Here is a 24,296-nt window from a genome sequence, read left to right on the forward strand (position 1 = left end):
GTTGAATCACATGAATTATTTTTCCAGTGTACAATGGGCAAACTCAAAATTTTGCTTAATATTGCACACTGATCAATTGTACTATACTATAAAAATAACTAATAACTCAACTATAATAATATACAATCTGAGTTATGGATCTGATAACTTAAAGGTCCATATAGTGTGTTTTTTGATTTGCTTGATAATAAAAAAAAAAGGTCTAGGTTCTATATTAATACTGTGAAAGTATCAAAGCCTCAGTCCACAGAGAAATGCACACAGCCTGTATTCAGAAACTGAGCCTTAAAACCAGCCGTCAGGACTTCTGGAACTTTGTGATGTCACAACAAAGCAGTCACTGCTCTCAGCTACGCCCCAGGCCCCGCACACCTGGACCCACCATCCAACTTTGCAGGATTTGGTTTCTCTGAGTGTTTACCTGAGATTTGCTATATTTTTATTAGATCTTTCAGGCTCAGATCCTCTCCTCTGATTGGCTGACTGAATCTGTTGCTAGAGCTCCAGAGAGAAGCCTGAGAGAGGAGATGTAAAACTACACTGAGGAGGTTTTTGGAGATCCACTATTCAAAAAAAACACAGAAGAAGTGTAAAAATATGGGACCATTAAAGCCCTGATTCACTTCAGTTGCATCTTTTGTGAGCAAGTACGTGTTTATATTGTTTTGTATTATAAAGGTCATGCCAATCATTCTGGGCAGCTTGGCTTATTTAATGAAACCACTGTGAAATATTGACTTCATAAGGCTGTGGGTGGGTATATTCATCTCTATGTATGTATTCCGATCTATTGAGGCTTGCCTATATGTTGTGCATTTATATGTGTGTGTGTGTGTGTGTGTGTGTGTGTGACCAGCCCGAGCAGATGTGGGTGTTCATGCTCGGCTGGGTTACATACTGACATGGCGCTGGCCCCTGCTCTCTCAGCGAGCAGCTATATTGTGCAAACACTCCACCATCCCAGCCATGCTGCCCCATTAGGTGCCTGTTGAGAGCTATTCTCCACTATCTGCTGATCAGTGAACGCTGCAGCACGTGTCCTGGAGGTGAGGGTACAGCGAGGCGAGCAGATGACGCGCTCTGAACGGTGAAAGAACTCAAGGACTTTTGGGTAGTGAGGATAACGGGCCCCATTTCTTCAGTAAAAACCCTCATTGTATCACAACCGCTTCATTTCATTACAGCGAAGCAACCCCTGCAGTGATAAGACCATATTATTTCTCAGTTTTAAAGGCCATGTTATCAAAGCCATTAGAGTTTCTCTCACTGTTGATGTTTCATAACTTTACACAGATCTAAGATGTGAACGCTGAGCTGCTGGGGAGGATTTCAATTTCATATCTGTGTGTTAAAAAGAAAGCTGAAGTTAGGATACAGTTAGCCTAGCTTAGCATAAAGACTGGATGCAGGTGGAGACAGCTAGCTTGGCTCTGTCAGTTCAGAAATACACCAACCATCACCTCTAAGACAGATAGATAGATAGATAGATAGATAGATAGATAGATAGATAGATAGACAGATAGATAGATAGACAGATAGATAGATAGGAGGGAAAGAGGAACAACTGGCAGGACTTGAAACATATTCTTATTGCATGTAAAGAAAACCCCACGCGGCATGTTTTTAGCTTTAAGCTTGTACAGATAATTTTTGAGAATAAACAAATAAACCCATAAGAACATGTAGAACTTTATTCGCAACAGCAAAAACAACCTTTTTGTTACAAACGGATTTTTGCAGCCTGACCTCAGCACTGGGTTAAGGTTGTGGCTCTGAGAAACTGTGTTGAAAGAAATGGAACCACTAAAGTTTTTTTTTTTTTTTTTTATTAATATATTAATTAGCATGAAGCACATCCAGACACAGTATTTACTTTACATGGACATTAAGTCCTGTAATTGCAACAACAGCGAACAGCAGAAACCCGACTGAGCTAAGAGCCACATTTAAAGCTGCGACTCAACAGGAAGAGACTGATTCATCTTCAACAGGAACGACTGTTTGTCTAACAATGTGTTTCCTGCTCCCTCCAGACAATCTGACCAATAAGCTGAGTGCACGTTCTCACATGGTTTGCATTTGGGTTTGCTTGAATTTTCCCGTGTGTGAAAACAAACCGAACCGAGGGGAAAATGCTGCAAGTTTACGACCTCATCAGCTGAACCGGACCGGAGCAAACGAGCTGTAGGTGTGAAGACGCCGTTACAGGTTGCTGTTAGCTCAGCTGATCAGCTGCTCTTCATGTTTATCTGGCAAGCCCCCACCTGGAGGGGCAACAAATCCTCCAACCTAAATGACCACATAGGCCGCTACCCTCAGATAAGATCCATAGGAGCATCCCAGTGGCAGGTGTATCAGACCTTTGTAGTCATGGTAACAATAATAAAGCTGGTTTAACATTGTGAAATAATGAATAGTTTAATTAGGTTCAGACTTAGGAAAAGATTGGTGGTGGTTTGGGTTAAAATCAGTGTTTGACCTTTGACCTATTTGTTTCATCAGACTCCATCAATTTCACATGGGAAATGAACACATCAGGCTCCCTCCTATGCCCCATCGTAATTACTATAATTATGTCCTCTAAAGGTCACTTAATAATGAAACCTAGCCCGTTTTTTTTTTTTTTTTACAGGACGACAGTCTTGGCAGGGAAACCTCCAGTTACAGAGTGTGAACCCACAGCTAATGTCCATCACTGCAGTAACTCACACCCTCATGTCCAGGGACAGAGGAGGTCTTAGACTTTACTAACACTCACTGACACATGGCACTTGAAAACAGATGTGATTTAAAAGGTCAGTTCACCCTAAATAACAAATACAAATATACTGGAGAGATTTCTGCCTTTATCTCATTTCAGCAGGGGTGAATGGAATTTAGTTTACGGAACTGAAAACAAATGAATTGCAAAATAAAAGTTCAACGGGAAGAGAATCTGTGTCACCATTACAAAACAGCTTTTTTCTTTCGTTTTAAAGTAGTTCCAGTGAAAACTGTCCAGGAGCTGCATCACCAGACTCATTACTTCTGCACATTTGTATTTCTGCAGCTCTTTGAGCAGAGCCAAGCTAGCTGTATCATTTTTTAATGCTAAGCTAAACTAATAAGCTACTGGTTGTCACTTCATGGTTTAGCATGTAGATGTAAACCCTCAGAAGGAAACTGAACGAAGCTGAGGTCCATTACTCAAAATGTAGAACTCAAAATTTTTAATTTTTTTTCATTTAACACCACTGTTCTTAAAAATGAAATGATATATGAATAAAAAGGACAAACTAATAAATTATAAAACAATTTTCTATGCACATACATATTTGGGAAGGGAGGCCATGAATTAGTTTAGCAACAGCTTGGCTGAAAGTGGAGGATGCAGTGTTCATCACGTCCACGTTTGACGTTCAACCCAAGAATCCATCGTCCAATGCGACTGAACGGAGGGACGAGCTCTTCGCGTCTGACTGATGCCCTGCTCGGCTGCAGCACGCTGGCTGCACGCTTAATGACTGTGTCACACTAGGGCGGCAGATTTTAGCTGATGGCAGGGTTTGGTCATTTGCTGTTTTGCCCCTTCCAGGCTGCCGTAGCTCAGCACTGTGATTCTGCTCCCGCTTGTTTTCCCACACACAGCTCGCTGACCTTTTTCCTTTTGATGCCTTTTTTTTTCCTTTTTGTCTCAAAACAGTTTTTCTTTTTTTTTTTTTCTTTTGAAATGTTTCCCCTTATTCTACTTTTCTCCTCAACACCAGGGGCCAACTCAAACAGACAAGGCGCCGATTTCAACAGTAATGGTGGCCAAAATAAAGGTATTTTTCTATCTTTTTCCCCCTTTTTGACCAACAAAATAAAAGCCTGACACATGTGCATGACAGCAGACATACAGCCCTCTTTTGTAATCGATTTCATTTGACCCCTCTTCCTTCCCCTTTCTACTTTTTCCTCCCCTTGAAGTGCGTCTGAGTGCACTCCTCTCAGCTCTTCAGTTTTGTGACAACCTCTTTCCTCTTTGGAGTCATGTAAAGCAGAGGATCTTTGCTGAGGCGTAAGGGCACCTCTAAACAGGAAGGAGCTCCCAGCAATCCTTTTCTCACCTGTTTTTGCCACCTCCAATAATGATCTGAACTCAGCTCTGCATGTTAGTTTACCTCCTCTGATGAATTAAATTTTTAAAGTGATCATGTCCCTCTCCTCCCTCTCTACATTCCCCTTTTTCCTCCACCATTGCTCGGTGAAGCATGAGCACTAACCCGTGTTGTTTTGACAGTGGAAATTTGTTTCATCAGCGGCACGCGCAACGTCTCCGCCACATGTTTTATTCTTTCTTCTATTAACATCTCACTCCTCTGCATGATAATAACCAAATAGCGCGACCGTTTTTCTTCTCTGTGTTGTCTAATCTGCGGGGACTGACAGATGACTGGAGGTGAAAAAGCCACAGGAGACATTTTTGTTAAAGGACACCATTTGTCTTCTGGGGGCCCGACACGCAAGTGCCAGAAAAAGCAGTGACATTTCGGAATCACATTATTATGGGCAGTTGTTCAGTTTTTTACGGACGCTGCTCTGAAGATGATATTTGACATAATCCTCACCGTGCATTCTTCTGCATGAGTTAGCATTGGCCAAGCAGCTGTGTCTGAGTGTAGACTTGGAGCCAGTCTTTAAAACTGAGGTAGAGGAATAATCTGTTATGTTATGGAGATATTTTACTCCATGTTTGGCCAGATTGTCTCATTGAAGACAAATTCCTCTTTTTCCCTTTGCTTCCTCCAACTCATCAAAATAACTATAATGACAAACAAACACATGAATACATAATTTAGGGGAAATCATGTATTATGTAACCTCTCAGTGACCACTTATGAAACAGCTGATGACGTCTACATCTTCTGTCTTGTTGACAGCAGCTGACAGAAGTAAGGTTTCTGAGCACCACCTTTCTCCTCGCAGGACTTGCTGTACATTGCTTCCCACTATGTCATTTTAGTCAAAATGTTTGGAGACACAAAATGTTCAAAATTAAATACTTTTAAAAAATCATCATTTGGATAATTGCAAGCTGTTATTTAATTTCTTTTTTTTTTTTTTTCAACATGAAATTTTTGTGCCATTTCTTTACAAATTTTTTTTTTTTAAAGAACTATGTCATGTCATGTGATTGTTAATATGGTGACATTCAGGTATTTTATTTTGAGGACTAGACCGAGCATGTGACAACTTGTTTCTTTTTATTTTCTGGTTTTGTCATTTTTTCATCATTGTCCTCACATGAGTTAGTTAGTTTCTCAGACACAGAAAAGTCACAGACTTTAAGTTAATACGATAAACAGATACCTCTGAGATTTCGTTAAATGTTGGGGTATGAAGATTTTATGCTAACTCGTATAAATAATGATATTCTAATAACTATGTGTAGTATTTTGAGTTGCATGTTACTCATTGTCCACACAATGCAACAGATACTACTGAAAACACAGAGGTTATGTCTTTAAATTTTCCGACATATTTTAGGAGTTCACATTCTGCACTCACACCATGATACATCTGGTGTATTTGAGCTGAAATCAAAGGGACTGAGTATTTTAAAGCAACCATTGTTCATTTAAAACAAAATGTAGAGAGAGAGAGAAATATGTGGGAAATTTAATTCAACAGTTAAATGAATAAATGAAATATGAAATTGAAATGATCATTTGAAGATTGGTTGATGGCTCATGATAATTTTTCTCAATTTCCTTGCTGAGGGAATCACTCCGTCTCTAAATATGGCCCTGCGTCTATAGTGCCAGCAATCCCCCATCTTATGCTTCTTTTGAAGCCCTGACAATGTATGTGCTAATTGGTTAACATGAAACTCTTTCTTTCTGTGTGAACAATGGATTGGAAATTTCCATTTGTATGATAAATGATTCAATGTGGACACTGATATGGCTCAATCGAGATTTCCTTTTGGATAAAGTTCAGACTCTGCATTAGTCCAGGGTTTCTGCAGCAGAAATATCGCATCTATTTAGATTTATGACGCCATTGCATGTCTTATTTATCAAACTGGTTTTTCTGTTGTTTTCCAGGTTTCCGCTCTCTGCCATTATAGTATATACACTTACAGGAGGACGATGATTTGATAAAGTCACAGATAAAGTGGGTGCAGAGAATAAATGTGGTTTGGTGTTGATTTGTTGAATTAATAAGGGCAAGAACTATGAGTACTGATGTATTAAAATGTATAGCTGTGATGGAGAAAGGAAACAGGGATTGTAATGACAGCAGATGTAGAGTAAATAGACCACAAAAATATCAAGGGAGCTCCACCACAAATGAACGACTGTAAAAAGAAAGAAAACAAACAGATTCATAGAAAAAGAAATAAATGATATCTGATTATTTCATAACAGCAGGTCAAAGAGGGGACGGGAAGTTGTGGTTTCGTGTTCATTGAACTTGAACTTGAAGTTTAATGAACGAGTTAATAACTAACATGTGCATGGGGAGGGAATTACCAAATTTTGTTCGGCAGGTGAAGTTGAGGAACAAATTTAGTTTCCTGCTACTTCATTAGAGCTCATTGCTTTGCAGCATCACATTATCAGTTCTGTTCTGAGCTCAGCGATCTCAGAGAAATCCTGTACTTAACTGCTCCAACCGCTTCATCTGCAGAACGATGCCCGTGTAATGAGCTGCTGCTGTAGAAGATCAGGTGCTAATTACATGCAAATTGTCAGAGGCGCAGTGCAAATACACTCTCGCTATTACATATGTAAATGTGGACCTTAGTGTATTTTATTTTTTTTATTTTAATTTTAATTTGTCTGGGGTTATTATGTTTTTCATACTGTTAACAAATCCCATGAAAAGAGAAAAAGTCTTGTCTTAATTTCTTCCCTCTGAGCTCCAAGTTCAGCTACTGAAAATCTTTAAAAACACCTCACAGATATAAAGTAGGTCACAGCTGCTCACTATCATTTCTGTCAATCAAAAGGAACTTTGTTGGGGACTATTTCACTGGGTCCTTTGTCCACTCTCTTTTAGCTCTGTTTTTGGTCTCTACCAGCAGATGCTCCACCATGTTCACCAGCCGACCAAAACAATGAGCTGAAAGAAGCTAAAAACAGCCTGTGGAACTGCAGATAATTCCCTGCAGGTTTTCACCCTATGAGCGTCATTTGACGCATCATTAATATAAAAAATGTGATGAGTGTAGCTTTAACGTTTTGTTTTATCATTGAATTACCCAAGTTTCGATTCGTTTCAGCAACATTGGGTAGGGCAATGGCAAAAGTGGGATGAGGAAGCAGCTGATAGGAAGCAACAGGATTCATGAGAAATGATACTAGTATTTGACCATGATGTTGTTGTCCTATGATCTTATACTTAAATAGCTGATGATAGGTCAGCTAATAGAGCTGATTGGTCGTTAAAGGCATACTCCAGGCCAAGATATGCTGGTTTTTCACCCCTTATTTGGGTCAAGCTCCAGAAGACAGTGAATGGTACAGTTTCCATAGTAAAATCGACTCTCTGTCTCCTGGTAAACGCTCACATCTTTCAAACTCTACAGGTCTAGTTTGTAAGCCAGGCTTTCTATTATAAATTTCTTTTCTCTTAGTAGTATTGAGAAGTTATTTTATCATACTTCTTAAACTTCCTCCAGAGTCACAGAAGACATTATGCAGCTGTTTTCCAACCAGTCCTCCAACCTGAACAGCCATGTCGGTCGTTTGTTCCATGACCCATAGGAGTGTCTCTCTCTAATTAGTGCCCCTGTACTGGCCGGCATACCGGACCTAGGTTATCATGGTTACAATAATAAACATGTGCACTGTACCAACTGTACCTTGGTTGCCATGGTCGCCATGGTTGCAATGATAGACAGTCATGGCTTGGTTAGGTTTAGGCATAAAAACCACTGATCGTGATTTGGGTTAAAATAAGTACTTCCTTTGATTAGATCTTTGTTGTCATGGTTACAGTTAGGGTTATGGTAAAGGATAAAATAAACAGCACGAACTGATACTTTCACATGGGACTCAAACACCGGTCCCTGTGTTTTGTTGACCCATCCATCCAGCCCAACCTCCTCCTGATGTGGACATAAACTACGTCACCGCACTTTTCCCTTTGCTCCTGTCATAATTACTACGATCATTAGATGTCGCCAAGCAACATAACCTAACTATGGGTCATAATAACCTGTGGGCTGGTTGTTCATAGGCGGACAGTCTCTGGTTTTCGCAGGCTGAATAGTACTCTCCATGACGAGTGCACTGATGTTTCTGTGTAAAGTGGGTGGAGTGGCCCTTTAATCCAAGGGTTTAATCCTAGGGCTTAGTGATTTGTTGCCTGGCTCCTTTTGTCTCATTGGTTCAACCATCTGCTGCATTAATGTAATGACATGATACACTGTTTAAAAGTTGAACTGATTCCAGGAGTATTTTTATGAAAGGATCCCTTTTATTTTCTTTAGGAAAGTGTAATTTGTTTAGTCCTGGTCTGTGGTGGGATCTTCTCAAAGCTCTGGTTTCCTCTGGGGTTTCATCAGCCTGGTTAGGAAACACCAGCATATATTGGATTTGTATCTAACAGATGTAGCATAGTTTACCTCAAATTAGAAGAGCCAGATCGCTGGGAGATGGCGCTGTGTTGTTAAAATAGATAAAAAAAACACACCATCTGCCCACAGCAGGTGTGAGGAAAAAGACAGTATCCACCTTGGACCTGCGAGAGAAAATCCAATGCCTTTGATTATGCAGGAAGAAGTGGTCCTACTGAGATATTTCTAGCTCAGTTTTAGTGTAATGGAGATGAAGATAAAAGCTAAAGAAGAGTGAAAGTGTCAGCTTTTGATGGTCTTACTTTCTGCTGTGCCGTGTTGAAACTACAGAGAAAGGCCAACACTCGCACACCTGGAGAAAGCTCTGGATAAAGAGGCGCTACCTCGGCCTGCCTGTGCTTTCAGGCGAGCGATGCAGGATCGATGCTCTCTGACTGTTTGAACATCTGCAGTGGCAATGAATTACTGCTGTGGCTCCCCTGTGGTTCCACCTATACCTCAGCGGCTGCTGCAGAGAAACCTCGCAGCGCTGCAGACAGCCGCTCTCAGACCTTATATGCTGTACTCCCCCACACTCATCACTGCTTCAGGAAGTTTACTCGTCGCCGTTGAAGGAGCCTTTGTCAGAAGTGCTCGCCTTAAGACGGCTATTTGAATCAAACTCAATTATAATTATTCAATTATGAGCCCAGAACAAGAAGTGCTGAGGGTATTACTTGAACTGCTGTTTGAGATTTTACTGCATTCGTCCTTTGAAGAGAGACACATTATGGTGAGCTCGAAGCAGAGGGGCAGCATACGGTATTCAGATAAACGTGTGGAAAAAAAAAAGTATATATATATATACTGTATCTATGTATTTAAGAGCTTGGAAGTGGGGTAACTACTCCTGGCTCAGCTTGAATCTGGACAGTAGGTGGAGGGAGTGAGTGAAGAGAAAGAGGGTAGAGAAAAAACAGTATGAAGAAAGAAGGCAGCCTGCAGGTGAGAGGGACAGCTTCAGGGCAAAGGAAGAAAACATCTGACCAAAATAGAGACATAGAGAAGTGGACAGACAGACAGTGACAGAGCTACTGTAAGGTGTGTGTGTGTGTTAGCGATGAGGAGAGGGAGGCAGCCTGTGTGTGAGAGACAGAGAGCGTTGTTGTTTCTACTCCATCATGCAGCTGAACACAGCAGCAGGTATTTTCCCTTACATCATTTATATTGTACAAACCTATATTAGGCAATTAGTGCTATAGCTTTAATAATTACGAAGGAAAATTTGTTTTTAATATCGCACATAGTGATATACGGCCCAGTGTGTTATACAACATAAACAGTATTTGAACCACATATGTAGGGGAAATGTAGTTTGGAGGTATGAGTATGAAAGTAATTCTTTTTCGAGAGCTGTATTATAGAGCTTTTGTGTGAATAAATCAAGTCTTACTTAGTTTGAGTCATTGTGCAGTTGACTTCTAACTGACGTGGTTAGCACGTGTTAAGGTCCGTGTGTCGAGCCAGCAGATGCTGCTCTGTCATGGCTGATAGGGTGGGTTACTGTAACTGCCCCCGAGCTAAGCAGCTGAATCAAAACAGACCGCACAGCAGCGTTTATATGTGCGGCACAACAGATGTAACAATTACTGCTCATTTTAACGTATAATAAAATACAAACAAGTTATTGTGTGAATTATTTTGTCCCTCACGGTCTTAACTTTGCCTGTTTTGTTCATCATAAGTAATAAACTAGATAAATTGTGTCTATTTTGACTCCAGGTTGGGTCAATGCTCTACACAACACAGAACTCAATTCTCTGAATATTATTGAATAAATAATTCTATAATATTTTTGTAAAACAATGTGTATTCTCAGAATTAATCAGTGAAATTTAATGTATTTTTGATATTTGCAACCATCCCTGATCCGTGCTGCAACCACCCCCAGGATTGAGGTCAGTTGCAAGATCTGAATTTTTACATTCCAATAAACATTGTGATGATCTTTAAATGGTAGGGTGATAAAAGTGTCGCAACCGTTCCCAGTGTACCCAACCAACAAAATGCAGTTTTTAATATATATACGTACTGGAGGTAAAAGTTAAGTCAATGACTTAATACCTTGATTTTCACATTTCTTTAGCCAGCAGTCATTAGGCTGTTTTCAGGAGCTTTTTAGCTGTTGCTGACAGGTTTGTGTTTGGCTCTGGGCCCAGTAATGACTTTCTGTGGCTCTGGAGAGAGGAGGCCGGCTGTGTTTTGGCATGTCAGTAGAACTGTATTGAACAGGAAGTAGGTTGGTGTCCGTGGAGAGCATGACGGGACAGACAGCAGTGATAGTGGTGGAGGGGGACTCGCTTTATATCGCCTCCATTAACTGTCCCACTCTCAGTAGACAACACTGAAAGCAATGGAAAAACTCAGATAGACCTCCCCTCAAACAAGCCCCCCCCCCTCCCCTTGCACTCTCAAACACCGTCCCACCGTCCCACCCCCACTCTCCCCTATAAAGATGAGTAATGTGTGCAACGCTGCACAGCCAGTGGAGAAATATATTATCCCCCCGGCCCGGGTGGCAGTGATGAATGTGTGGGACAAACTCGCTGCACAGTCACCCAGGCAGCTCCACAGAGTGCAGAGAGCGAGAGACACACACCGTCAGTAAGAGACAGAGAGAGAGAGGAGAGCACTTGAAGCGCTTTGATTTCTTTAGTTTTAAGTGCACTCCTCGCTGACAGGATGGGGACACGGTGCCCCGAGACCATCCTCCCCTTCCCTAACCATCAAACATGGCTCTAAATCTGCAGGGGATCTCTCTGCTATACTAAAGCACCATGAGTGGACAACACCCCCCCACCCCCCCACCCCATGACTTCTGCCTCCAAAAGAGATGGGCAGTAACAGTCACTTTGCCTGTTTGTTTGATGGAGAGCCAGCTGAATAGTTGTGTCTGAGCCCACAGAGGCCTGCAGCGACCATCAGATGTGTATCAGTTAGAGTCTATGACAACTTAATGGCAGCGCTCTTGTTTTATGAGCATCTGCCTCCTCAAGGTTGTTCCCGCCGCCGCCCACACTGTTCCACCGGCTGCCTCCTAATGTGGAGCTAAATAACAAACAGGAACTCTCTGACACCATCCTGCCGTCCTGCCTCTGTAATTAGCAGCTTTGTATTTAGCCAGAGCCAAACTGTACCGGGGCCCAGGGTACGGACCCCAGTACCTCCTCAGGCTGACTGTTCAGAACCCCCCCCCCCCCGTTTGGTTACAGGTGAGGAGTCGTAAAATAGATGCAGAGTATTCGTAAAGCCTGGGCCCCCACTCACAGCACAGTGGAGATTAATAACCTGCCACTGAGATTTGCTTTTCACTCTTTCCCCTCACTGTTTTCTTTTGCGGAGGAGGTGAATGATACACTCCTTCTGACCCCTCCTCTCCCCCCACCTGTCTGGCTGTGTTGCTTTCTGCCAGGCCTACCTAGGTACAACATGTACAGCGTAGCCAGTTTTCCTGTTGCAGCAACTGGAAGAGAAGCCAGTGATTGGTGTAGGCAGTGGGCATCCTCTTTAAATCAGAACAGAGTGGAGCTCTTTACCTAGTTTTTCCCTTCACAGTGGATGTGGAAGTCTGTGTTTAACGTGGCATGAGTGACTTTAAATAACATGCTCCTGAGCGCACAACGTTTCCTAATAAATGCCAGTGTTGAAATAATGGCTGTGTCTCAGTGTGAACAAATAAAGGACGTCCAGCAGTGACCCGACCTTTAAAAGCTCACGTATTAAAAGGTCCCATATTTCACTCTTCTTCTGTGTTTTATTTGAAGTGTTGATAGCAGGTCGGTGAGCCAATTAGAAGATGTTTTCATACATTACCAACATCCTGTTGCTTTTATTTTTATATTGTTTTTTTTTTTTTTTTTTTTGGAGCACAGTACTGTCTATGCAGCTCCAACGCTTCCTGCACTGTGTTTGAGATGAAAACTCTTCCACTTCCACACAGGGCAGTTTACTGGGATGGGCTGCGGGGTCAGGGCTTGTCCAGGCTTCGTAGTGAAACTAGAATATCATCAGAGCAGTGAAAGCAGCTTCAGAGAAAAGACTTCAAGTGTCAGAATAAGCCCGCTCAAAAAAAAAGGCTAACCTAAGGCCTTTAATTTGAAACATTAACTCCAGGAAGTGTTGCATTTCACTGCTGGGGCCACCGTTCAAGCCTTGAGTTTAGGTTGGAGATGTGGCTATTACCACTAATCCTAATCCTGTCTGGAATTATGGGAATTATTCCCTGTGAGTCAGGCTTTTATTGTGAAACAGCTGTGGAGGCAGTGTTGAGTTTCACTTACGTTGGCTTACAAAAAAAAAAAAATTGACGCAATTGATGAACAAAAACGGTGTTAGAAAGACACAGCAGCAGAGTGGAGTCACATGACTGTTGCACTGATGCTGTTTTTGCATTAACAGCAAATGAAAACAGATGCTTCTCAACAGCGGCTCAATTGGCAGCAACATCCTGTCTCAAATAAAGTCCTGCCTCTCTGCACTGGAGGTAAATAGTTGCTCTGGATCTCTCACAGTAGCAGGCGGAACGAGTTGGCCGGCTCCTCTCTCAGTTTGATATTTTCTTCAGCAGATGCTCTCATCCCAAGTGACATTTGAGAGACTTCCAAGCAGCCCGGTCTGCAGGGCCGGGGATAATGGGTTTGTTCAGCGTGTTGGTTCCAGGCGATCGAAGCTTACTGTAGTGCAGGAGATCTGAGAGATGCTGTGTGCAGACAACAGTGATACTTCTTTTTGCAGTTTTTTCTTTTGGGTTAAAAGGAGTAAAGTGGAAAGATATGTTCACCAACACTATTTATGCGTCAGACTGGCTGTTGTTAAGTCTTGGTAGAGAGCGGCCAGAGGATTTCATGTTAGTCAGCTGAGGCCTGCTGATGATGATGAAGATGCCGCCAACTGATTTATTGTAAACCCTGCTTGTACTGAGGATTTATATCTTCTCCTTCCATCTTCTTTCATGCAAATGACCTAGTCTTAATTTATAATCACCACCTACACATGTACTAATCACCCAGCTTAATCACAACTGGAGAGCCTCATAAACAAGGTATTCATCTGGCCTAATTGCAGCGTTCCCTGAGCATTATACAGAGAAGAATTGGAGGCAGGAAAGGAGACGGATGTGGAGATTGTAGGGTTAAAGCCGTGGAAGCTCTCATCAGGGTCTGCGTGAGAATGTCAAACCTCTAGCACCAACACTCTGTCTAATGTGCTCCACGGTAAAACAATCAGTGTTAAATTAAAAAAGGGAAAAAAAGTCAGACTAATCTGCCTTCGTGCAGAGATGGATGGTGTTTAGTGTGGGTTTGTTGATTGCAACATGAAGAATAAATGTCCTGCATGTGTCCTGTGTGACCGAGATCCACCCCAAACTGTCACTGTATGTTAGCTTCAACTTAGCTTAGCTTCATGTTAGCTTCAGAGAGTGGTGGAAGAGGTATGTTTTTTTTTGTTTTTTTATATGAAAGACTGTAGAAGTGCTGTATATTTTAAACGGTTCTGTTGGGATAGTGAGATTTTTTTTCTTTGCTTTGTCAGGATCATTTTTTTATTTTTTTTTTCCAATCTGTGAAAACAATGGCAAGTGATTTATTTATTTTTTTTTGTCAGGATCATTTTTAAAAAATTTTCTCTGTGAAAACAACCTTCATAAGGCAACTGCCATTTTTGGCCATTGAGAGTGCCTGTTAAAAAAAAAAACAAAAAACAAAAAAAAAAAAAAAACAGTTTCAACTGTTTTCACAGATGGAAAAAAATGGAAATAAAAAAAAAAATTAAATCAATAGATTTGTTCTCATGGCTTCCATGAATATTTGTTATTGTCTCTGTATAAGAATGAAACAGTTGGAATTAAAATGTCCCCTACAATATATGTTACTTTCAGCCTGGGGCAGAAATTTTCTGTTGTCTGTATTGGATTTTACCCAATATGCTTGGTTTGTTACAGGACATCCCAGAGACCAACTGGTAATCAGCCAGGCTGCTGTATCGACCAGTATCAGGTTATCACAGCTAAACTGGTATTTTATTGGCTGCAGATGTCAGTAGAGTAAAGTTACTGTTGGTTGTATTTAGTCTGTATTCATTGAGGGATCTTTAATCCTCATTTGTTTATGTAAAATAATGAGGATCTGCTGATATGTCATTGTTAGTTATATTCTTCATCTCTGTATGATACATACAGTAGTCTTTCATAGTGGAGAATGATCCTTGTCAGAGTATAACACCGTGTTGTTTTCCTGTTGCAGGTACAATCATCCGTATATATGTATATATTAACTCACTAGTGGAGGAAGGGGCAAGTTAATTTGATCAGATTAAATGTTGAATTATTGAAGATATAATTGAAGATTTAATACTGACTTAAATATTTTAGAAACTAAAACTAGATTGTGACATTGTGCCGCTCAGGGGCCCCTCAAGGTTAAAATATACAGTGGGAGCCACCTCAAGGCCCTTAAAACATCAGTTCATCTTGTGCAGTTAATTGAATTGCCACTCAGTAGAGACGGGGCCTTTCGGGCCCTTTATGATCTTTGCTTTTAGTGTGTTTTGCTAATCTATGGATGCATAGATACTATACCCCCTGCTTTCCATCAACTGCCTTCGGTTTGCTTCTTTGCAGATATCCACGATGAGAACGGGTTGAAGCCGGTCATGGTTTACATCCACGGAGGCTCCTACATGGAGGGAACTGGGAACATGATCGACGGCAGCATCCTGGCCAGCTACGGGAACGTCATCGTCATCACAATCAACTACCGGCTCGGAGTTCTCGGTGAGTCTGCTCGATCCGGGGCTTTAATTAGTTTGGAGGAGGCTGATTGAATCAGTTATTGATTTAATGACTAATTGGCTCCTGCTGTTTGGTCTTTGCGTGCAGGGAAAGCTACGACACTCATGTTGCTGTTTGGGTTCACAATCAAATCCTCTTAAGCTTTTTTTTTTTTTTAAATACATTTTTGAATCTTTGATGCCTTTAATTAGACTGGAATTACTCATGGTCTGTATGTTACCATCGATTTTACCAAAGCAAATCGAGCAGGTTAATCCGTTCACACTCACATACACACTCATGCACAGACGTGTGATACACACACTCGCTCTTGACTGCGTGTGAGGGTTGTTGGGTTTTTTTGGGGGGGGGGGTTTTGTGTTTTTTTTTTTTTACACCTCCAGCCATCATGCGTTTTCCCAGTGCCAGTCAGCTGCTAATGGTCTTTTTTGTTTTTCCACTGGCTGCTAATGGTAGTGTAGGAGGTGGTTTTCATTTTTCTGCATTCTTCTCTCTATTTCAAATGGTTGTGTTTCAGTGCAGCCTCGGACGACCCACACATCACCAGATAAGCACATGCAAATAAAACAAAGACTCTTGCATTTATCGCCTTTTCAATTAATTTAATCATCCTGCAGCATCGAACATCAAGCAGCCTGAAAAAGTCAGTTCTGGGAAAACGGACCCACTGGTATCTGAGCTGGTATCGACACCACGGCGCTGTGCATCTTATTTTGTTCCCGTCTGCGAGATGAAAGCGGTTTCTGGCGCACACAGGGATACTTTATCTTGCCTTTGACATGAAGGTTTGGCTTCTGAATGTCCAAGAAAATGTTTGAGTCTGAGCTGAGGCTGATAACATCAAACGTTTTTGAGGGACGGAGTTTGGAGATTTCAGCCACTCTATACTGAAATCCTTCTGGAGGGTTTTTGTCTTCAAGCTCAACTTGTATTTACTGTGGAAATGATGCCTTAAAAACTGTAAATCTAGGTGTAACCTATAAATTGGACAGAAAACAAACCTGTGAACCTTCCTCTTTACAAAGTCTCACCTTGGTTAACAACCTTCCACCTTTAAAGGTCCCATATTTCACACTTTCACAGTGTTTTATCTGAAGTGTTGATATCCATAAGAAAATATAATTGTGGTTTAAAGAACCAAAAAACATTTCATTTTAGTTTTACATCTCCTCTCTCAGGCTTCCCTCTGGAGTTCTAGTTAAAACAGGTCAGTCAGCCAATCAGAAGTGAGGCTCTGAGCCTCTCTTCTGATTGGCTGTTGTGACATCACAAAGTTCCAGAAGTCCTGACGGCTGGTTTTAAGGCTCAGTTTCTGAATACAGGCTGTGTGCATTTCTCTGTGGACTGAGGCTTTGATACTTTCACAGTATTAATATAGAACCTAGACCTGCTTTATAATCACAAACACATGGACATCTACCTTTAGACTGGACGGAGCTTTAACTTGTGACGTCAAGTGAAGTTCATCCCTCAGGAGAAGATTTATTCAGCCTGACTCAGAGCTGCAAAATGTTGCATCAGTATAACAGGATATTTATGAACACAGGTGATATAACTGGTGATGGTGTTGAGTTCATACTGCTGTAAATTAAGATCTGATCCTGGGCTCTTTGATAAGCATCAGTTTCATGATCAAAAATAAAGAAATAATAGAAATAAAGAAACCAGTATTTATCAATGTTGAATGATCAGAACATATTACCTACATTTACAGATTTGCCAGACGCTTATATCCAAAGTGACCTAGAAGTGACAGAAAACATTAGAGCTTCCCGCCCCTAGTGATGATGTCAGCACTCTACAAGGCAGAAGTTATACATTTTAATTTGTGTCACTTTGTTTAGTAGAGTTGCAACAATAACCATAACAACATAGGCATGACAATTATAACACACATTACTGTTCAAATTTTAGTTTTACTTCTGCAGGCACCAGCATTGTTACATCTTGGTTCAAGCATGCTGCAGGCTCATTTGCTGTTGCGGTTTAGTTTTAGTTGTCTTTCTAGGAGACAGGGTCGTTTCATGTAGTCAATCCAAAATGGCTTCCACAAAGCAGCTGATATAGACACTGATACAAAAATTACATTTAAATCTATTAAATCACAGCCTTTTAGGTGCAAACCATCATTTTATATCCTTAAATCTGGATTGTAAGATACTTTGTGAAAATATGATGAATGACTAAATAAACTTCAACTAGATGCACTGTTTCCTGTATAGTTTCAGAATAAATCTCTGCTGCTTTTTACACCGCCCAGTCAGAAGCCAGTGGTTTTAGTCTTGATACTAAGTGCACTTACATGATCATATTTCATGGATTTGGTTTCAGCTCTAAGCTGTGTGACATTATCTTGGTATTGGAGGCACATCTCAGTTTGTATTCATTGTTTGCAGCTGTGACGCGGTTTCGTGTGGTTTCTCTGCTGTTTGCTTGTGGTTCATTGTCTGTTGAAGTGAAGCCACAGTACACCCAACCACCGCCACTGCTCCTCTCTGCTCTGCTCTGCTTAGCATTTGTTATAAGGCCGAGCTGTCTGCACCAGTCACTATATTTAGTTGCCTGAGAGCCGGGGGGAGAAGGTGTTCTGGAAAAGTGTGCACAGTGGAGAGTAACAGAGAGAAAGGGAATGCAGATGAGAATACAGATAGAGAAAAGCAGAGTGACAGTGAAGAAATGGAGGGCTTGTTAGGCTGCGTATTTGACTCACAACATATGTCTCTAGTAATTGATGAGTGATAATGGTGAGTGGTGATGTTTACCTTGATAACATGTTGCAGAGGTGCTAGTTAGAGACTACAGCAGTCTGCAGCTTCTAATGCTTTTCGCCTTTATTCCATCTCCATGCAATCTAGACCTGGTTACCAACTGAACCACAGACCCTCAGGGGTTTTTCATAATTTGTAGGGGGGGCTCTGGTCCACTAGCTTCTGTAACTTAACTCAACCTCTAATTCAGCAATTTTTTTCATTGGTGAAAAAGATAAATCTGCATCAGCTTCAGCTGCTGCTAGAAGGAAATTAAACCATTTAAATTGTGAGCACAGAAAAAACAAAAAACAAAACTACAACTTCCATGAAAAAAACTACAAGTACAGGAACAGAGGTGTCCCCATCATTTTAATTTGGTTCTGTTCATATCCATAAAACCATGGAGTATTTAACAACATCTACAGCAGACAGTCATGTCTGTCCCACTGTATTACAGACAGCGAACTAACCACAGATGCTCCACTGTCCTACTGTCATTACAGACAGTGAACTAACCAGAGACGCTCCACTGTCCTACTGTCATTACAGACAGTGAACTAACCACAGATGCTCCACCGTCCCTCTGGATTACAGACAGTGAACTACCCACGGATACTCCACTGTCCCACTGTTTTCACAGACAATAAACTAACCACTGACTGATACACCTGATCTGTTTGAGCTGTAACATTAAGCCTATGAAAAGTTAGGGCTTATGGGAAATGGTGTCTGTTGAATGACGCTAAAATACATCAAATGAACACAATGAACGTTAGATATTATTCGTTGTCATAGAAACATATGAAATGAGCCACACAACACTTCTTCTTCTGAGCTCTGTTCCAATGTCCAATGTCAAGGTCAGTAGGGGCCCAACTTTTACTCTGGGGCCACGTAATACGTCAATCAAGCCGTGCCTGTAATGTAAAAAACTGATAAGCTGATGAAACAGTGCTGAATGCGGCCGGATGTTTTTTTGTGGACCAGTTTTCATTGAACAGTCCCACAGCCAGATGAGCTCTGCCAACTCGGTCACAAATACCTTCCATATCCTGCTCTGCAGCTGCTGCACAATAAAAGCCTCCCGCTGGCTCCCTGGTAGAAGGCTTTTAATGTGAAGCAGCAGCCGCAGGAAACGCACACGTTGCATGAACACAGATTCAGCAGAGCTGCAGGAAAGTGGCTCATGTCTGAACAGAGCAGTAAAGTAGACTTTGCTTTGGTTTGAGCTACAGCACTACTTCAGGTCAGCTGCGGTCAGCCCGGCTGCCCTGCAGGTCAGCGCAGTCACACCCTGTTGTGAGGCTGCAGTGGAGACGCAGCGTTCTCAGCCTGGGAACATGGTTTCATTGCCACAACAAAGTCTGTTGAGGCAACAAACTGTTATGAGCAATAACTGATCTTTAAGGGCCCAGAGAGATTGTGGCAGTGGGTGAGTGGCTCAATGCAGAGTCTGTTGGTGAAGGAGGGAACATGAGCTGCTGGTCCAGACATGAGGAGGAGGAGGAGGATGATCCTGAGGCGCAGGGAGATGAAGGTCAGTCAGGACTAGAGTTCACCAGCAGACTGAATGATCTGGTGAAGAGTCACTGGAGAACCGGGGCTGATGAGATGGTGAGATGGCGCTGAGTGGAGCGGGGGGGGGGGCTGCAACACAGGAAACACTGGGGAAGGGGAACTCACCTGGACCATCAGACCTGAAAATGAGCACACGTTTCTGGAGCAGGCAGATTTGTTTTTAGCTGTGAAGTTGTGAGAACGTGACCGTCAGTGACAGAGATGATGAGCAAAAATGACAAATATGAGACCCAAGTTATGTAAATGCAGAGGCAGCGTTCACAGAAGCTGGAATACAGAGAAACGTCTGCTGCATGTCCATAAAACGGGCGCAGCGGTCCTCTCACCTCTGTGTCGTGGTTCAAATGCCTCAAACACACACCTCCAGCTGCTGCCGGGAAGGTGCTAATGTGCGACGCTGCCCGCCGCAGTGTGTGTGTGTGTGTGTGTGAATGCTGGGCTGAAGCAGACGTCTTGTGTGAAGGGACGGCGAGCTCTGCAGGCAGCGGCAGCGCCGACAGGCTGAGAGAGGAGTGTGAGCGGAGATACTCATCACCCTTCACCACCTCACCCTCACACACCCTGCTGGACAGCTGGCAGGGGCTGTGTAGCTTACACCCTTTCAAAAGTACAACCGCACTGGTGTTTCAGTAAACCAGAGGTATTCAGTGCACAGCCAGACTGATACTGCCAGGCTGAGGACAGCTAAACTCACTTCCTCTCCTCTTTCATTTGCAGACCAGTGAGCACCACGTATCACGGCGGCTTTTCAGGGACAAAAGTCAATGTTTGCCTCTTTATGGAAATGAAATGATCACGCTTAGGTATTCTGCTCCACAAACTGTTTCGGTCAAAGCTGAAACTCAACCAGATCATGAGACGTTCATGGTCACAGGAGAAAACTGGCTTCCCCTGTTCAACCTGCTGCATGACTCAGCACAGTCTGGCTTCAGAGAGGATTGTAACTTATTTAACCAACTGAACACAGCATTAAATGTGGTTATAGTCATGTTTAGCATCTCTTACAGCATCTCCGAGTCTCTCTGATTGTATAAAGGTAGATGTCCATGTGTTTGTGATTATAAAGCAGGTCTAGGTTCTATATTAATACTGTGAAAGTATCAAAGCCTCAGTCCACAGAGAAATGCACACAGCCTGTATTCAGAAACTGAGCCTTAAAACCAGCCGTCAGGACTTCTGGAACTTTGTGATGTCACAACAAAGCAGTCACTGCTCTCAGCCACGCCCCAAGCCCCGCCCACCTGGACCCACCATCCAACCTTGCGGGATTTGGTTTCTCTGTTGTTACTAGAGCTCCAGAGAGAAGCCTGAGAGAGGAGATGTAAAACTACACTGAGATGGTTTTTGGTTCTTAAGACCACAGATATATCTTATGATGGAGATCAGCACTACAAATAAAACACTGTGAAAGTGGAAAATATGGGCCCTTTAAAGATCCCTTTATGTCAGTGTGCTTTAGTGCAGGCCTAAGTCAAGTAAATTGCTTAATTTGTTATTTCCCAGGATGTTTGCCACAAAGACCAAAGTAATTATAAAGAAAGTGGAAGCTCCATTTATTACTGGGAACTTTATTGCTCACATATGTTTCACAGTACATTTGTAGACAAAGTTCATATTTTTCATGTCCATGGCTCAGAACGTTTGTTGTGCACTGACAGAAGGACTCTTTAGGTTAGGCCAGCAATTATGAGAATTAATGAATTGGAAGTGAACCAATTGAGCACTGTCTCTATTTTCCTTATAATTAGCAGCAAATTACAGAGTTCTTTTCAGGAAATGTCTTTAAATTATTAAAGTAAATCATTACCACAAATTACAAAGAGTTTAAGTCTCTGAACACACACCATTAAAACCACACAAATTCAAAGCTATGGTAATAGTAATGCCCGTCAACTAATTTTTTTTATTCTTCAGAGGTTTTATCCTCTCAAAACATGAGAATCAAGACTTTTCAAGTCTCCAGTTAAACCAGCTCAGGTCTGTGTTTGCTCCTTAAACATCTGGAGCAGTCAGGATCTGCCTCTGCCCCAACAAGTCGGGTTGGCACCAGGATGACATTGGGTTTCTTTTATGCCGGCCCTGCTGCAACATACCAGTGCCTCTTGTATCTGGGACTGACAGCGAGGAGTCCCCTGGTTACAGTTTCACTGGCAGAGAAAAGAGCATGGGGATCCATGATGCATCACCAAGGACACAGTACATGAGGCCTGTCGCATCATACCCAAGAAGACTCGAGGCGGTAATCACTGCCAGAGGTGCTTCAGCTAAGTAAAGGGTCTGAATACTTTCCAAATGCACTGTTGACAGGGTGGAGGGCAGAGCACACATCTTAGAGCATTAGGCCAATCCTTCATGGCCAACACATGCTGTGAGGGACGGTCAGTGAGGCAGCAGCATCATACATCAATAGGTTCCCCTCTTTGGGGCCCACAGGTTGAAGCCTGCTCCAGAGCTGCAGTGGACCATCACAGTGCCCAGATTTCAGTTCCAGCAGTGGGGGTACTGGAGGTGCCAGGAAGAGGTCTCTTGGATAAGCCCGAGTGCCATCTGGCCTCAGGAAGCTGTCACACGAGCCAGAGTGACGGTGGGCTTCATTACGCTGCACTGGGATCTGTCAGAGGCACATGGCGCTCTCCATTTTCCCTCCCTCTCACCCTCCCCGCTGCCTATTGTGGCCAGACGTGAGATGACTAGTGATTGCTGCCTGATGGAGATGTGTGGCTGCTTTGCTCTCTAAACCAGTGGAAGAGAGGAACAACTCAGCTCAACCACCATTTTACTGTCTCCATCGATTCTCTATCGAATGCATCAGGGGCTCTTTACAGCTGATTTTTTTTTTTTTATTCATCATTAAATCGCATTTAACCTTAAATAGACAAACAGACATTAAACACAAACAGCACTTTGTTAATTTTCAAGAATGTGTCTTTTTATTTCCATTTTCAAGCCTGAAAATTGCAAAACATTTCTGAGCTTTTCTCTGCATTACCACGGATCTCAACCACTGGTTACTGAAAGCCAGTGTGAGTAATACGTTGGGTTTTCTGGCTCAGGTTGTCCTGGCTCCTCCAGCCCGCATTTGGAAGTGTGCTTGACCAAGATACTGAAGATGTGGCAATTTAATAAACACAGCAGAACAGGTGCAGAAGGAAAAACTGAGGTACAGATGGAAACCTGTCACTCAACGCGGCCACACCCTCACTTAAACATAAGTTTAGTGCTTAATAAAATGTACAGTTTCTGTACCAGGCTGTAAACATGTTTCTTTCTGCTGTAAAGACATGTGAACATGGGAGTCTGTGGGGACTGACTCACTGCTGGAGCCAGACTCTGGTGGTCGTTAGAGGAACTGCAGTTACCACTCGGACCAAACCAGAGCTAAATGAGAGTGAATATCGAACTTATATCCATCAGGTGGACACAAACACAACTTCACATGAATGATCTTATTTCTCTGTAACCACTGGGTTACAGAGAAATAAATACAACTATCTACTAACATTTCTACTGTGTCAGCTGATGAAGTGAGTGTTGTGCTCACAGCTCACTGGTTAGTTCTTAGTTGATGCAGCTTTAAAGGAACATCATGACACTGATGTGATCTTGTTGGACAGGAGAGGATCAGTACTAGCTTCATCTCCATGTGTGTTTAGTACAGGCATCCAGGACCTGTTTCACTTAGCTTAGTGTGAAAGCTAGCCTACTGAATCTAGCAGCTCCCCTTTAATAATAAACTTTTGTTACATACTTTTAAGTGACACATTTATCCTCACCTGGCCTCTATTATCCATGTTTCTCTCTGCTTTTCCATTATTTCATTCTGCTTCGCTCTGTTCTATTCTAGTCTGTTAGTGGCCCCTCTAGTAGCCGCAGGGCAGGTACTCAGCCTCCCAGCAGCCTCCACTTCCTCCTCCTTTATGACTCCTCCGTGCCTGCAAGGACAGCTATGGCTGGGAGGAGGTCATTACCACTCCACACCCCCCCCCCCCCCCCCCCCCACCTCACCCCACCATCCCCCCGCCCCCCAGCAGCAGAGTGATGACAACACAGGGGTGAGAGGGAAATGTGCCATCGCTGCAGCCATCTCATGACAATCGGCAGCGGCGGACATCCTCTCCAGTCATGAGTCAGACGATGAGGTGATGCCTTCTGACATGACACAGAAAGGCAGAGGGCTGCAGCTGCAGCTCAGACCCTGCTGCCAGGAAAAAAAAAGGAAAAGATACTCTGCGAAACATGCTTTTCGTCTTGGCCGGCACACATGACGAGGGCGGGGGGAGGAGGGTGAGCGGAGTCATCTGTCGCTTTGGCAAAACAGTCATTAACATGACAAATGGTGCTCTGTGTGTGCTTCTGACAATGTGTGCCACTGTCATGGTCCTGACTAATCAGCAGTGTCCACTCACTGTCAGTGCCTCAGCCCTCCTCCTCCTCCTCCTCCTCCTCCGCCCTCATATGACAGCATCGTTCACATTGACTCAGGTTATCAGCTTAGAGAAATATGGCTGTTTGCTTTGTTGCTGACAGTGATGAGAGGATCGATCTCGTGTGTTGTGTTGAGCACAGAGCTTCAGTCAGGACATGGTTAGCC

At 42.6% G+C, this 24,296-nt stretch overlaps 1 protein-coding gene across 3 annotated transcripts in view; it reads left to right on the forward strand.

Annotated features, from left to right (window-relative positions):
- Positions 1 to 24,296, forward strand: part of nlgn4xa (neuroligin 4 X-linked a) — a 98,353-nt gene that overhangs the window by 24,343 nt on the left and 49,714 nt on the right. For 2 of the 3 annotated variants that reach the window (XM_071464591.1, XM_071464590.1), the window contains 2 exons: positions 3,747 to 3,803; positions 15,207 to 15,359. In XM_071464591.1, the coding sequence (XP_071320692.1) occupies positions 3,747 to 3,803; positions 15,207 to 15,359 (210 nt within the window). The remainder of the gene's footprint in view (positions 1 to 3,746; positions 3,804 to 15,206; positions 15,360 to 24,296) is intronic. The other variant, XM_071464592.1, reaches the window with a different exon arrangement.

Source organism: Trachinotus anak, unplaced genomic scaffold (genome assembly GCF_046630095.1).
Source record: "Trachinotus anak isolate AG129_WGS33_773 ecotype Australia unplaced genomic scaffold, CSIRO_AGI_Tana_v1 ptg000026l, whole genome shotgun sequence".
Taxonomy (NCBI): Eukaryota; Metazoa; Chordata; class Actinopteri; order Carangiformes; family Carangidae; genus Trachinotus; species Trachinotus anak.